We start from the raw sequence: 12828 nt of genomic DNA, 5'->3' as shown, positions 1-12828 counted from the left end.
TTAGCTATAAATGCTCTGGGAATTTGGCTTATCTGAGTCACATTTAATTCATTTCAATTCAGCAAGCATTTGTTAAGTACCTACTCTATGCTAAATGCTGGAGATAGAAACAAAAAATCGAAAAACCCCTCAACGGTCCAAGTCAGACTTTCTGTACAGTCATTTTCCCTTCTACTCTCTCCCTGCTTTTGTGGGAATATACTACTCTTAATTTTTAAAAATCTTTTTCTGTACTATTTAATACATGAGTTTGTACTCTGAACTGGTATTACTTTTGACTTTCATGTCTCTCCACTTGGCAGTGAGATCAAGTGTTTCCTGGAGGGAAGGATTTCTGTTCTCTTGGTTTCTTTATGAGGGGGAACTGTTTTATATGACTTAAATTTCTATGACAAATATTAAATCAAAGGTAATGTCTTTACTTTTATTCTTTTTCTTTTTTTTTTTTAATGACACAAGCTTGTCTGATCAGATCAGGTTGATGCTTTTCTAACCACACACGGCATCACCTTATCTTTTTTCTTCTCATTTGGTGTTGATTTTGACCTTTGCTCTAACTAGTCTATATTCTGAGTATATTAAGATGGCTGACTTTCAATACTCTCATTTCAGTAATCAGCTGTTCACTGTCACAGTATAGTTCACTGTTGTAGTTAATGATCTAGAATTCTAGGTGAGGTAGCATTGTAGGCATAGGGGGCAGGTCATATACACAGTTGTGATTGGAAGTTCAGATAGAAGTTGTTAGAATCTTGGAGAGAATTCTTGTTTTGGCCAAACCATTTTATCTGGATAACAATAGACATTCTTCATCCACTTGGTTTTTCTTGTATAGTTAGGCTAAACAATTTGAGAGTTTATAAATTTCATTTAGGATGATCTGCAGTTTTCTGAAGCTTTATGTGGTCCTCATAGTGCCATTTGGAAAAAACACAGGCATTGAAAAGGAACTAGGAAAAGTAAATACATCTGAGTAACTGGAAAGAGTTAAATGATGATGATGTACTCACATTCGTATTTGAGGAGATGCAGTAAGTATCCCAACAGGCTCCTAATGTATTCAAGGTTCATTGAGGCAGGTAAATTAGACAAAAAGGTCCTGGATGTGGGTTTGTTTTGATTTGTTGGCTGTAGGAAAGGAAAGGGAGAAAAACCAGTATACTGGGGAAGGAATTAATTGAATTTGATTTCAATTGAATCAGTTCAAATAAAAATTCATTTCAGTCCTGAAATAGAAATAATTTCTGCTGTACTAAACTTCCATAGTGCTTTTTATACCTCTAAAATGTTTATAACTTTCTGCTTTGTATTAGTTATTTGTGTGCATGTTATATCTTTCCTTTTGAATTTTAAGTTTCTGGAGGTCATTGTCCATGTCTTGTCCATCTTTCTATATGTCCCTTAGTGCCTTAGGAAAGGAAGGCTTTCGGTAAATGGTTTTTAATGTCAACATTTTAAATATGTTATAATATCAATTTGGTATATAATTTTCTGCTTGACTTTATGTCTTTATATAGCGTTTTTCACTGTGTTGACATGGTCATAAAACACTTTGGAAGCACATACTTTACATATATACATAATCATTGTAGCACATACTTTTTAGTGTTTACATAGTGTCAGCTGGACCAGAACTGGCCTCTAACCTGTGAGTAGCTGTAGCTGACAAAGCAAGCCAGAAGTAAGAGAGTCAGGACGCAAACAGAAGTTCAATTTCAGAGTAAAAAAGTGCTTGCAAGTGGAAATTCTCCTGAGGAGGAGGGCTTAACCTGCTGGGGCAAGGTAGTATTTTAGGTACATAAAAACCACAGGTGGGCTGGACCATGACATAATCATTCCTGTGTCTTGAGTAGTAGTTCCCATGGCAGGTTCATGTGTGGACAATGCCTACGTTCCTGTGTCCTGTGGGAACAGTCTCCAAGTTGATTGCCTCACAGCAGGGTACAGAACCAGTTAGCATGGCAGGAAAGGAATGTAGTACCTGGTTTGGTTCACTTAGCTGTAACCAGAAACAGCGATTGTGAGCATGTCAGGAGATGTGATAGACAGCTCTCAGGTCCCTGGGAAAAAGGAGGAGCTCCAACACATCTAAACAGTTATTGATTAATATGATGAAACAAATCACTCAGTGAAAACCTGATGCTGGTCAAAGCAAAACACTTTGCCAGAGGGTGAGATCATTCAGAGTGCAAAGGGTTGTTGTTATGCCAGGCTCAGGGCATAGCCTGTTTTATGGATCTTTGCTCTGGCAAATAGTGTCTCCAAATCCCTTGACAGTAGATTAGAGAGCATAATTTCTATTTCCTTTGTTGTTATTCAGTCATTTTAAATTGTGTCTGATTCTTTGTGACCCCATTTGGGATTTTCGTAGAGTATTTGCCATTTCCTTCTCCAGCTCATTTTACAGATAAGGAAACTGAGGGAAAGAGGATTAAGTGACTTGCCCAGGGTCACACAGCTAATAATTGTCTGAGGCTAGATTTGAGCTCACAAAGAGGAGTCTTCATGATTCCAGGCCTCCGTGCTTATTCCACTGCCCCACTTAGCTATATTATTTTCAAGGTACTGTGTTACTTTGAATGTGAGGTGTCTACTTTTTCTCATTTTGGTTTTCCAGTAGTAATGGTAATGTAGATAAATCACTAAAATGGCTTTTCTCCCTGAAATAACAAATTTTAGCAGTGGAAATAATTTTAAAGATATTCCTTCTCCATCACTTTTAAACTGAGAAAACTGAGGCCCCAAAAGTTAATTGTCTTATTCAAGGTCAGATAGATTTGTGGCAGAATCAAGAATTAGAACCCATGACTTTTGATTACCAAGTCCAATTTTCTTTTTGTTATGGAGTATATAATCTTAGGCAGGTTCAAATTCAATGCTGAGAGAGAGCTTAGAAGTAATATAATAATTGTCTGAATAAGCAGTAACTGCTGACTAAATTTAACTGTTTATGTATAATATTCATGTCAATCAATGTGCTCTTTGTTGTCATTTCTTAAAATATATTCTGACTAAAACATTTCTGAAGGTGAACTTTATCATTTAAATTTAATACATAAATATTGTTATAGCAACATAAACTCAAGTAGATCTTTGAGAGCCATATGAATATTTCTTGTTAATTTCAGTAGCACCATATGCAGTAATTTCATGCATTTAAAAATTGAGCTGATAGAAGATTTTTTTGATGGGTAGAGATGTATAATGTAGGGAAATGGAAAGGAAATTATTAAATAGAAAAAGTATAAATGTACAAAGGAATTAGGTATCTCATCAGAAATTAGAAAATAATTATTTTATCTTTTAGTAAAAGATGTTTGCTTTTACATCTTCTAATATATCAGTATATTCTATGGGTTTTTACAAAACTTTTAAAGCTTGATTAATTTTCTACCAGAAATAATCCTTTGTGGATTAATTTATTTGCACATTTCAGTAATGACTTTTTCTCTAAAACTTGAATCTTGGTTTGTTTTTTTTTACTCATTATCAGAAAACAATAAATTAATATAAAATCTTTTAAATCCATTTGAAAGTACTTTTTGAAAGTACTGTTGGAGAATGTAAAAGATAAATTTACATAAAGTGACTGCAACTATAGTAACAGCCAGTGGTTTATAGCATTCTAATGATGGATTAATTTTGAGCACAAATATGTCCTTCAGGATCAAAAATTTTGGTAATTTTTGGGAAAAAATTATTGGAAAAATTATGAATTCTAGGGAGATGCTAAATTATAGACCTGACATCATCTTGTTTTTTAAGCAAAGAGCATTATACAAACGTTTGTTGAATTTCTGAATGTGGACTCTTCTGAATAAATAAATTCACATTAGATTTGAATAATATTGCCATGATATTTTCATCTTTAGAGACATAGTCTTATCATCACATAGAGGCCAGAGACCCAGCCTCAGAGTCAGGATAACTTGCTTTCAAGAACTGTCTCTTACACATACTTGTTTTGTGATGCTAGACGAGTCACTTAAATTCTCAGTTCCCCAATAATTTTATAAGCACATAAATTGCAGAGCAGCTATCCATCTGCATTGGTAGAGGGAGTTTCCTCACCTGGGATTTCCCTATATCAATGAAATCTCAGGTCCAGTCCAAAAAAGAATCATGTTAACAACCCATTATCTTAGAAAATGTCTAGATTTGGTTCCATTTTGAACTGACTTTGCAAAGAAAAGTAAAATTTAAAGATAAAGGAATGTAGGCATTGTCCACACATGAACCTGCCATGGGAACTACTACTCAAGACACAGGAATTTAATTTGTCAGTCTTTCCTGTTGTCAGTTCAGTCTGGTCTAAACTGGTTCATTACACTCCAAACTGATTTAATCCAATTTAAATTGATTTAAACTAGTTCAACCCATGAGGGAAAGCTACTTAGTTTGTGCTTACATTTATCTCGTCCAAAAAGTGAATGCTTGAGTATTTCCTTGAATGGTTATGAGTAGAGTAAGAAAGTGATTATTATTAAAGTACTGTAAATAGAGTGAGAAAATAACTATATCCAATGCATAATGCTATTCACATGGTCTTTATTAAGAGATAAGGACTATAGTGGTCATAACTTAGAATGAGTCATGGTGTATTATAAAATAAAGCATCTTCATGAGCATGGATGTATCTCATTTTTCAAGGACAGTTATATTAATAGTTATTTTCCAGTTACTGGATAAGCAGCACTATTCAGTGAGAATGTGTAATTAGAAAGCTTTTTGAAGATTTGGGTCATTGGTGGGTCATAGATTCTTGTATTGTGTATTGCACTGGATGATGATCAGCAGATCTACTTCCATTCTTTGTAGAAGGAACATACTTTTCTGCTCTTTTTATGTCACAACATCAGTGTTGCTGGGCCAAGTTGATGTTGATTTTTCAAAAAACAAACAAATAAAAAAACCCAAAACATCTTTTGTGTAAAAGAGAGTCATTCTTCTATAAGCCTGCCTATAGATTTCAGATAACATATTCCCATTTCTAGAATTGCCTATGAAAATGATAATAAGTTTAAAATCAACATATGTGACTGAAATCATCCAGGAGCTAAAGAAACTCTTTCAATTACCATGTTTTCATTGAAGTGAGATTTTAATGTGAAGTTCTACTTTTTTCCTAATTTTCTTTGGCATACTACGTCAGTAGTTAAAATTATAATATTTTATTTGCATATGTGCTGATCTTTAAGCATGACAGAAATGTATGATTTAGCATGAGATGAGTTTTTAGGACCAAGTGTGTCATCTAAGAGTTCCTGTTTCATAGGGTTAGATTGAGATTTCATCTCAGTTTAACTTGGTGATGATGTGACATAGGAATGATATTGAGGACATATAGGGCCTTTTTTAAATCTTCACTTGATGAAATAATGGATATTGAGCAATTAAATTAGAAAACATTTATTAAGTATCTGCTATGTAGCAGGTACTGTGCCAAGGGCTGGGTATACAAATAAAAAGAAAGACAGTCCCTGCCCTCAGGAAGTGTACACTTTAAGGAAAGAAGATGACACATAAAAGGAAGCTAGAAAGCTGGGGGATGGGAATGGAATTAAACCAGCATTTATAAAGCTTTGTGTGAGACCTGGTGCTGTGTACTGTGGCTATATAGACAGAAATGAAGTAGCGTCTGGGCGCAGTAAGCTTACAGAGATTGATCAGAAATTGAAGTAAGGTTAATGTGACATCACTTGTTCTTGATAAAGCCATTTTGTGCCTTTGTATCATTAAGTCCTGTGCTAGGTACTCACTAATTATGTTTTTAGTAAGACATTGTAGAACTTTGCTAGCAATCAAGTCAAACTAATTGTTCTAGAGTTTGTGTGCTCTATTCTTTTCTCTTTGGTCAGTCCTCAGAACGTTCACATCATTTTTAGCAAACAACTACTTCCTCCCTGTTATTAAGAATCACATCTAGAATAAAATTTATTCTTGTTGCTTCCTCTACCTTTTGAAGGATGAATTGTTACTTAGTCAAATCAAGACCTTAATAGCTTCACTGAATGCAGCTCAGGTAATACTTTACCTGTTTGTTAGTAAATAGATAAATGTACTAAATTCAGATTTATTCTTTGAAAGCTACCAAATTTATAGACATCAAAACTCTGGAACACAGTGATCATGTTAGTATCTTTGTAATTAGATACTCAAACAGTGCTTTTGTAGGAGAGGCAGAAAAAAGAACTATAGGATATGATACCTGGAATAGTTAAGTCCCCCATCACTACTTTTTCATTCTTTGGAGATAGCACTCTTTGCCAGAATCCTCCCCCCCCAGTTTCTTAAGTTATATGTGTTTTTATGTCCGTGTGATCTATAGAGTATTTCATTGAAAATGTCCACTTCTGTTTCCATCTTCATTTGTCTTCACTCAGATACAGTCTTCTATACTTCTTTCTTGTGGTTCCTGCATTTCCTTACCTGAGAATATATCTTCTATAAAAGTCTATTCTGCCTCTTTCTCTCTTTATTTATCTTGTTTCATTTGAATAAGATACCTTTCCAGAACCATATTCTATGTATGGGTCTCATCTCACCAGATTTCTATTCTGCCTATGAAATCAAATTTCTCCTTGCTTTAAAATACTGATCTTATTTTTCATACTCTTATCATTATATACCTAAGGGCTTTGATTCAACCTGCAGTATGCAGCATGCAATATATTGAATATTGAATTGCTTGTAATTGGACTTTACCATTATTACCAGGATAGTTATTATTAATCCTGAGCAGGATCATCCCTAGATAAAATTTTGAAGTAGGCTGAGTTTCATAATGGCAAAGCGGGGTAAAAACCTTTCTAAAGAGGTAGAATTTCTTCCTGACAAGGAGGTTGTGGTGGTGGGTGACTGGTGGGCATTTTGGCTTTCTGCACCTCTAAGATTAAATCAGCTAGGTGGTTGTGTACTACGATTTATAAGGTCATGGTTTTGGTTTTGGTCCAAGGAAGTTCCTATGGAAATTCTCTCCACTTGTATACATTGTACTGCTAGGGTAACCTGTAGTTTTAGGAAGTTGCTTAGGGCCCTGAGAACTTAAGTGACTTAACCTTGTTCATGTAACTAGGATGTATCGGTTAGGACTTCCAGTTTTCTTGACTTTAAGGTGTGCTCTTTATGCACTATGTCACATTGCCTTTCTGTTGATCCTTCATGCCCTTTCAAATAAACTAATGTGATGTGTCTTGCTTTGGTTGGTAAATAAATTTAATTTCCTTTTATTGAGTTCATTTCTTACTATAACATACCATGTAAGAACTGTCATAAGTTTATGCTACTAATGACAAAGGTACTTGATTAAAATGTGCAGGTTGAGGATAACTTCTTATTCCCTGAATTAAAATAAATGAAATCAATAAAAAATGACCTGTCTTTTAAAATTTCAGCTTCATTTATTGTTATGGGGAGATTTCATATACCTGGCAGATCTTTACTACTGTAAAGCTTCCTGTTTTTATTGTTAGTCTGGTGTAGAGGAGGTGTAAATTGAAAACATATAAAGCATTATTAATGGCATTGTATGTTTAAGGTTGTTTTTTTTTTTTTTGGTGAGGCATTTGGGGTTAAGTGACTTGCCCAGAGTCACGCAGCTAGTGAGTGTTATGTGTCTGAGGCTGGATTTGAACTCAGGTCCTCTTGACTCCAGGGCCAGTGTTCTATCCACTGTGCCATCTATCTGTTCCCTTTTAACCTGTTATGGTGCCTTGAAATGGAGAAATATGGAGTGAAGTATTAAGGAGGGAAATGGTATTCCTTAATTTGTACCTATTTCTTTAAGTAACTGTAGATTTTCCCCTGTTTTTAAGATAGTATCAAATAAGTTAGCCTTATATTATGGAAATAGAAAGATGAACTGTTGCTTTAAGAATTAAAATAAGTTATATACATAAATGGATGTCTAAGCAGTTTGAATACATTTGAGAAATCTGTTATTTTTGGCATATGATTATATACTGGTGCAGTGCAGCTAGATGGTACAGTAGATAAAGTGCTGAGCCTGGAGTCAGGAAGGCTCCTCTTTTTGAGTTCAAATCTGGCTTCAGACACTAGCTGTGTGACCTTGGAGAAGTCATTTAATCACATTTGCCTCAGTTTTTTCATCTGTAAAGTGAGCTGGAGAAGGAAGAGGCAAACCACTCCAGAGTCTTTGCCAAGAAAACCCCAAATAGGGTCATAAAGAATCAGACACGACTGAAAAATGACTGAACAACAGCTATATGCTGATCCACTTTCTTTTTTATTGATGAATTTTGTTTTTATACTATATAGTTTTCACTAGAATTCTTCACTTTCCCAATGGAACCATTCCAAAATGCAAATAGTTTTTTAAGAACAAAAAAAAGTATAAAAAAAAAGAAGAGGAAAGGTTCCCCACAACTGATCAATACATTGAAAAGGTTAAAACCAAAACAAAACATGTACAGTATACATGTGGACATCCCATCTCCTCAAAGGGATATCAAAGGGATAGCTTAGGAATCGCCTCTCATATCTTTTCTTTTGTGTCATGCTTATTCTTTATAATTTTTGCAACATTCACTTTTGATTTTTTTTTGTATGAGGTGGTTCATTACATTTACATTGTTGTCTCCTTATGTATATTTTTCCTTGGCTCTGCTTAATTCATTCTGCATCAGTTCATGCGTTATCATTCCGTGCTTCTCTGTAGTCATCTCATATATCATTTCATGTGCCACAATAATATTACATTACATTGCAGAATTTGTTTTGTCATTCTCCAATCTCTGGATACCTAATTTCTTTCTAATTTTTTTTTTATCACAAAAAAGTTACTATAAATATTTGTTGTGTATGGGAACTTTCTTCTTATCATTGGCTTTCTTGGGATATAAGCTCAGTAATGAACTTTCCATTTCAGGGGGTATGGACATTTTAGACACTTAATTTGCGTACTTCTAAATTCCTTTCCGAAATGATTATTCCAGTTTACAGCCCCATCAACAATGAATCAGTGCTGCAACCCTTCCAACACTGATTATTGACCTTTTTGTCATATTTTTCGATTTGCAGAATGTGAGGTGAAGCCTCAGGGTTGTTTTGATTTGCATTTCTCTTATTTTTAGTGATTTGGAGTATTCTTTCATGTCATTGTAAATATTTTACAATTTTTTGAGAACTATTTATTCATATCCTTTCACCACTTATCTACTGAGGAATAGTTTTTGGTATTACATTTATTTATTCATTGTTTATGTTTCTTGGATACTAAACCCTCATCAGAGAAACTTGATACAAAGATTTTTTTTTTCACAATTGACCACTTCTGTTATTGTTCTAGGTGGATTAATTTTGTCTGTGCAGAAACTTTTCTGATTCATATAAACAAAATTATTTGTTTTACCTTTTGTAATTGCCTCTGCCTCATCTTTGGTTAAAAATATATCTCCTGCCCATAACTGTGAGAGGTATATAATCTGCTTCTCTTCTAATTCATTTTATGGTATGATCTTTAGTATTAAGGTCACATATCCATTTAGAATGTGTTTTGGAACATAGTGTAAGGTGTTGGTCAAAGGTAAGCCTAATTTTTGCTAACTTGCTTTCCATTTTTCCCAGCAGTTAAAAAAATTTCAAATAGGTAGTTCTTTCCTAGGTAATTTATATTTCCTGTTTTATTCAACACTGGGTTATTGACTTCCATAGTTTCTAATTCTACCTTGTCTAGTTTGTTCCATTGATCTACTTCTTCACTTTTTAACCCATACCATATGGTGTTGATGATTGCTGCTTTAAAATATAGTTTGAGGCCTGAAGTACTACTATTCTCCCTTATCTATCTATATATCTCTTCTTATCATTTCCCTTGATATTCTAGATATTTTGTTTTTCCAGATATATTTTGTTACTATTTTCTCAAGTTCTATAAGGCATCCCCTTCATAATTAAGTTGTATTATCATTAAAAGTATAAATTATCATTAAAAGTATTGTCACTTTATATTATATTGGCACGGCCCAGCCTTGAGCACTAAGTATTCCTTTAGTTATGTAAGTTGTTCTTTATTTCTTTAAGCAGCACTTTGTAATTGAATCTATACAAATCTTTTGGTAAATTGATCCAGCTAGATGGGCAGGTCACTTAACTTTTATCTGCCTCAATTTCATCTGTAAAATAGGGATAATAATAGCACCTACCTCACATGGTTTTTGTAAGGATCAAATGAAGTAATAATTGTAAAGTGCTTTGCACTGTACCTGGAACATAGTAAGCACCATATAAACGTTAACTATTATTATTGTTCTCCAAATACTTTATGCATTTTATAGTTATTTGGAATGGTGTTTCCCTTTCTATTATTACCTCTTGGATTTTGTTGTTGTTATATAGAAATGCAGTAGATCTTTGAGGGCTTATTTTATACCTTGCAATTTTGCTGACGCTGTTGTCTCAATAAGTATCTTTGCTGATTCCCTAGGATTTTCCAATTATGCCATCCTATCATCAGGAAATAGGGATAGTTTTATCCCTTCTTTACCTACCGTTTATGCCTTTCATTTCTGTCTTTTGTCTTATTGCTGTTTCTAGCATTTCCTGAGCTATATCAGATAATACTCCCATATTTGTTGTCAGAGTTTCTAATGTATGCATATGATGCTTGTTTTTGGTTTGTTAGATGCTATTTATGGTATTAAAAAGGATTCTTTTGCTCCTATACTTTATAGGATTTTTAGTATAAATGAATGTTGTCCTTTGTCAAAGGCTTTTCCTGAATCTATTTAGATAATCATATGGTTTTGGATATTTTTGCTTTTAATATTATTAATTATATTGATTGTTTTCTCTTTAAAGCATTGCATTCCTATTATAAATCCAGCTTGGTCATAATGAATGTTTTCTTGGGTAAATCACAGTAGTCTGACAGAATTTTGTTTAAAAATTTTGAATTGGTATTCATTGGCAATATTGGTCTATGGTTTTATTTATGTGTTTTTTCCTTTCCTGATTTAGTTAATAGGACTGTATTTATCTCATAAAAGGATTCTGGTAGCATGCTTTTCCTTCTCAGTTTTTGAAAATGGTTTGTGTAATATTACTATTGTTTTTCAGCTAAATATTCTCAAAGTGAAAATAATAGTCTGACAACTCAATTACGTTTATGTCATCTTGGAACTCTAGATCACACAATAGTATTTTTTATAGTATTACAGAAATGTGGACAGGACCTTGAAAAATGACTAGATAGCTAGTTCACTTTTAGGCAAGACTGTCCTAGAAAGAAAATATTACTGTTTAAAACTTTTTCTATCTCTCAATTCTCCCATCACTTCTGCTCCATCCCTCGTACATCTATCCATGAAGAAAAAGGAGGATTTTATAATTTTTATCTCATTCCATTATTTAACAACTATCACTGTTAGGCCAGAGAATGCATTGAGTATCTGTCCGTCTGTCTGTCTGTCTGTCTATATCTATCTATCTGTCTATCTGTCCATCTATCTGTCTATCCATCTACCTACCTACCTACTTACCTATTTTCCTACCTACCTACTACCTACCTGTCTGGGAGAGGTGAGGTCATCTGTTCCAATTTGGGGAAAAGGTTTGTTTTTAGTCTTAGAATGCAGATTTGAAATTCTGACATAGGCAGTACATGCTCATAAAAATTTGTTTCATTATATAAATTTTATTCCCTTTTACTCATGGTATCTTTGGTGGACATTTAGAAGCTCTGTTTGATCTCTTACACATTTATAGTTGAGTGCCAGTATTTTCTTTTTGAATGCACCCACATGGTATCACTGTTTTTCAGCTACAAGTTCTCTGTGTTAGAATACAATAAAATTTCAAACATGACTATGTTTCTTTACTCATATGTTAACACAATTTTCTCTGTGTTTTCAGCTTACTGAAAAAACTGATAAAGAATATTACAGTTTGGATGACATGTTTGTCTCAAAAGCAGCCAAGAAGGAATGTTTTGGTGGTGATGAGGAGAAACAGAAGAAAAAAGCAATCTCAGAGCATCAGAAGCTTGCTGCACAAATGGAGAAGTGTCCGTATTGTTTTGATAGTTCTCAGCTTCCCAAACACCTCATTGTTGCAATAGGTGTTAAGGTATGAAAACAGAAAACTTGCTGAGTCAGAAAAAAGATTTTTTGGTATTTCATAGTTTTGTATTTTATTCTATTTCTTCAAAAGAATTAGACAAGTTAGGAAGAAATGTGGATTTTGTGGGTAAAGGCAATGAGTTTCCTTATAAAAATGTTGTCTTTAAGATGCTTACCGGTTATCTACTTTGAAATGTCTCATAGGCAGTTATGCTTATGTTATATACAGCTTGAACTTGGGAGCAGAGCCAGTGCTGGATATATATGTTATATCTATTTGGATCTTATCTGCTTTTGTGGTAATTGAATCCAGGTGAGCTCTTCTTAGTCAGTCGTTTAAATTATGTCTGACTCTTTGTGATCCCATTTGGGGTTTTCTTGGCAAAGATACTACAGTGAGTTGCCATCTCCTTCTACAGCTCATTTTACAGAGAAGGAAACTGAGGGAAAGAGGATTAAGTGATTTGGCCAGGGTCACACAGCTAGTAAGTGGCTGAGGCCAGATTTGAACTCAGGAAGATGAGTCTTCCCTGACTCTAGGCCTGGCACTTTATCTACTGTGCCACCTAGATGCCCCACGTGAGCCAAAGGGGCCACGAAAAGAGGGTAACAAGTGAAAAAGTCCTAGAACAGAGGTTTGAGGTATACCCACCATTACAGGGTAGATATGAATAATGATCCAGAAAAGGAAACTGAGAAGAAACAGTTGAACAGGTTACAGGAGAATTGAGAGAGGAGCAGTATCACAAAA

General features: G+C 34.1%; 1 protein-coding gene across 1 annotated transcript in view; it reads left to right on the top strand.

Moving 5' to 3' along the window:
- The window catches only part of CWF19L2 (CWF19 like cell cycle control factor 2), a 119792-nt gene that overhangs the window by 68461 nt on the left and 38503 nt on the right, over nt 1-12828 (top strand). Inside the window, exon 13 of the mRNA XM_020996131.2 lies at nt 11872-12084. Coding sequence (XP_020851790.1) covers nt 11872-12084 — 213 coding nt within the window. The remainder of the gene's footprint in view (nt 1-11871; nt 12085-12828) is intronic.

The sequence above is a fragment of the Phascolarctos cinereus genome, unplaced genomic scaffold (assembly GCF_003287225.1).
Source record: "Phascolarctos cinereus isolate Bilbo 61053 unplaced genomic scaffold, phaCin_HiC Scaffold_726;HRSCAF=1367, whole genome shotgun sequence".
Lineage (NCBI taxonomy): Eukaryota > Metazoa > Chordata > Mammalia > Diprotodontia > Phascolarctidae > Phascolarctos > Phascolarctos cinereus.
Note: the sequence above shows the minus strand (reverse complement) of the source record. Positions and strands in the feature narration are given on the sequence as shown.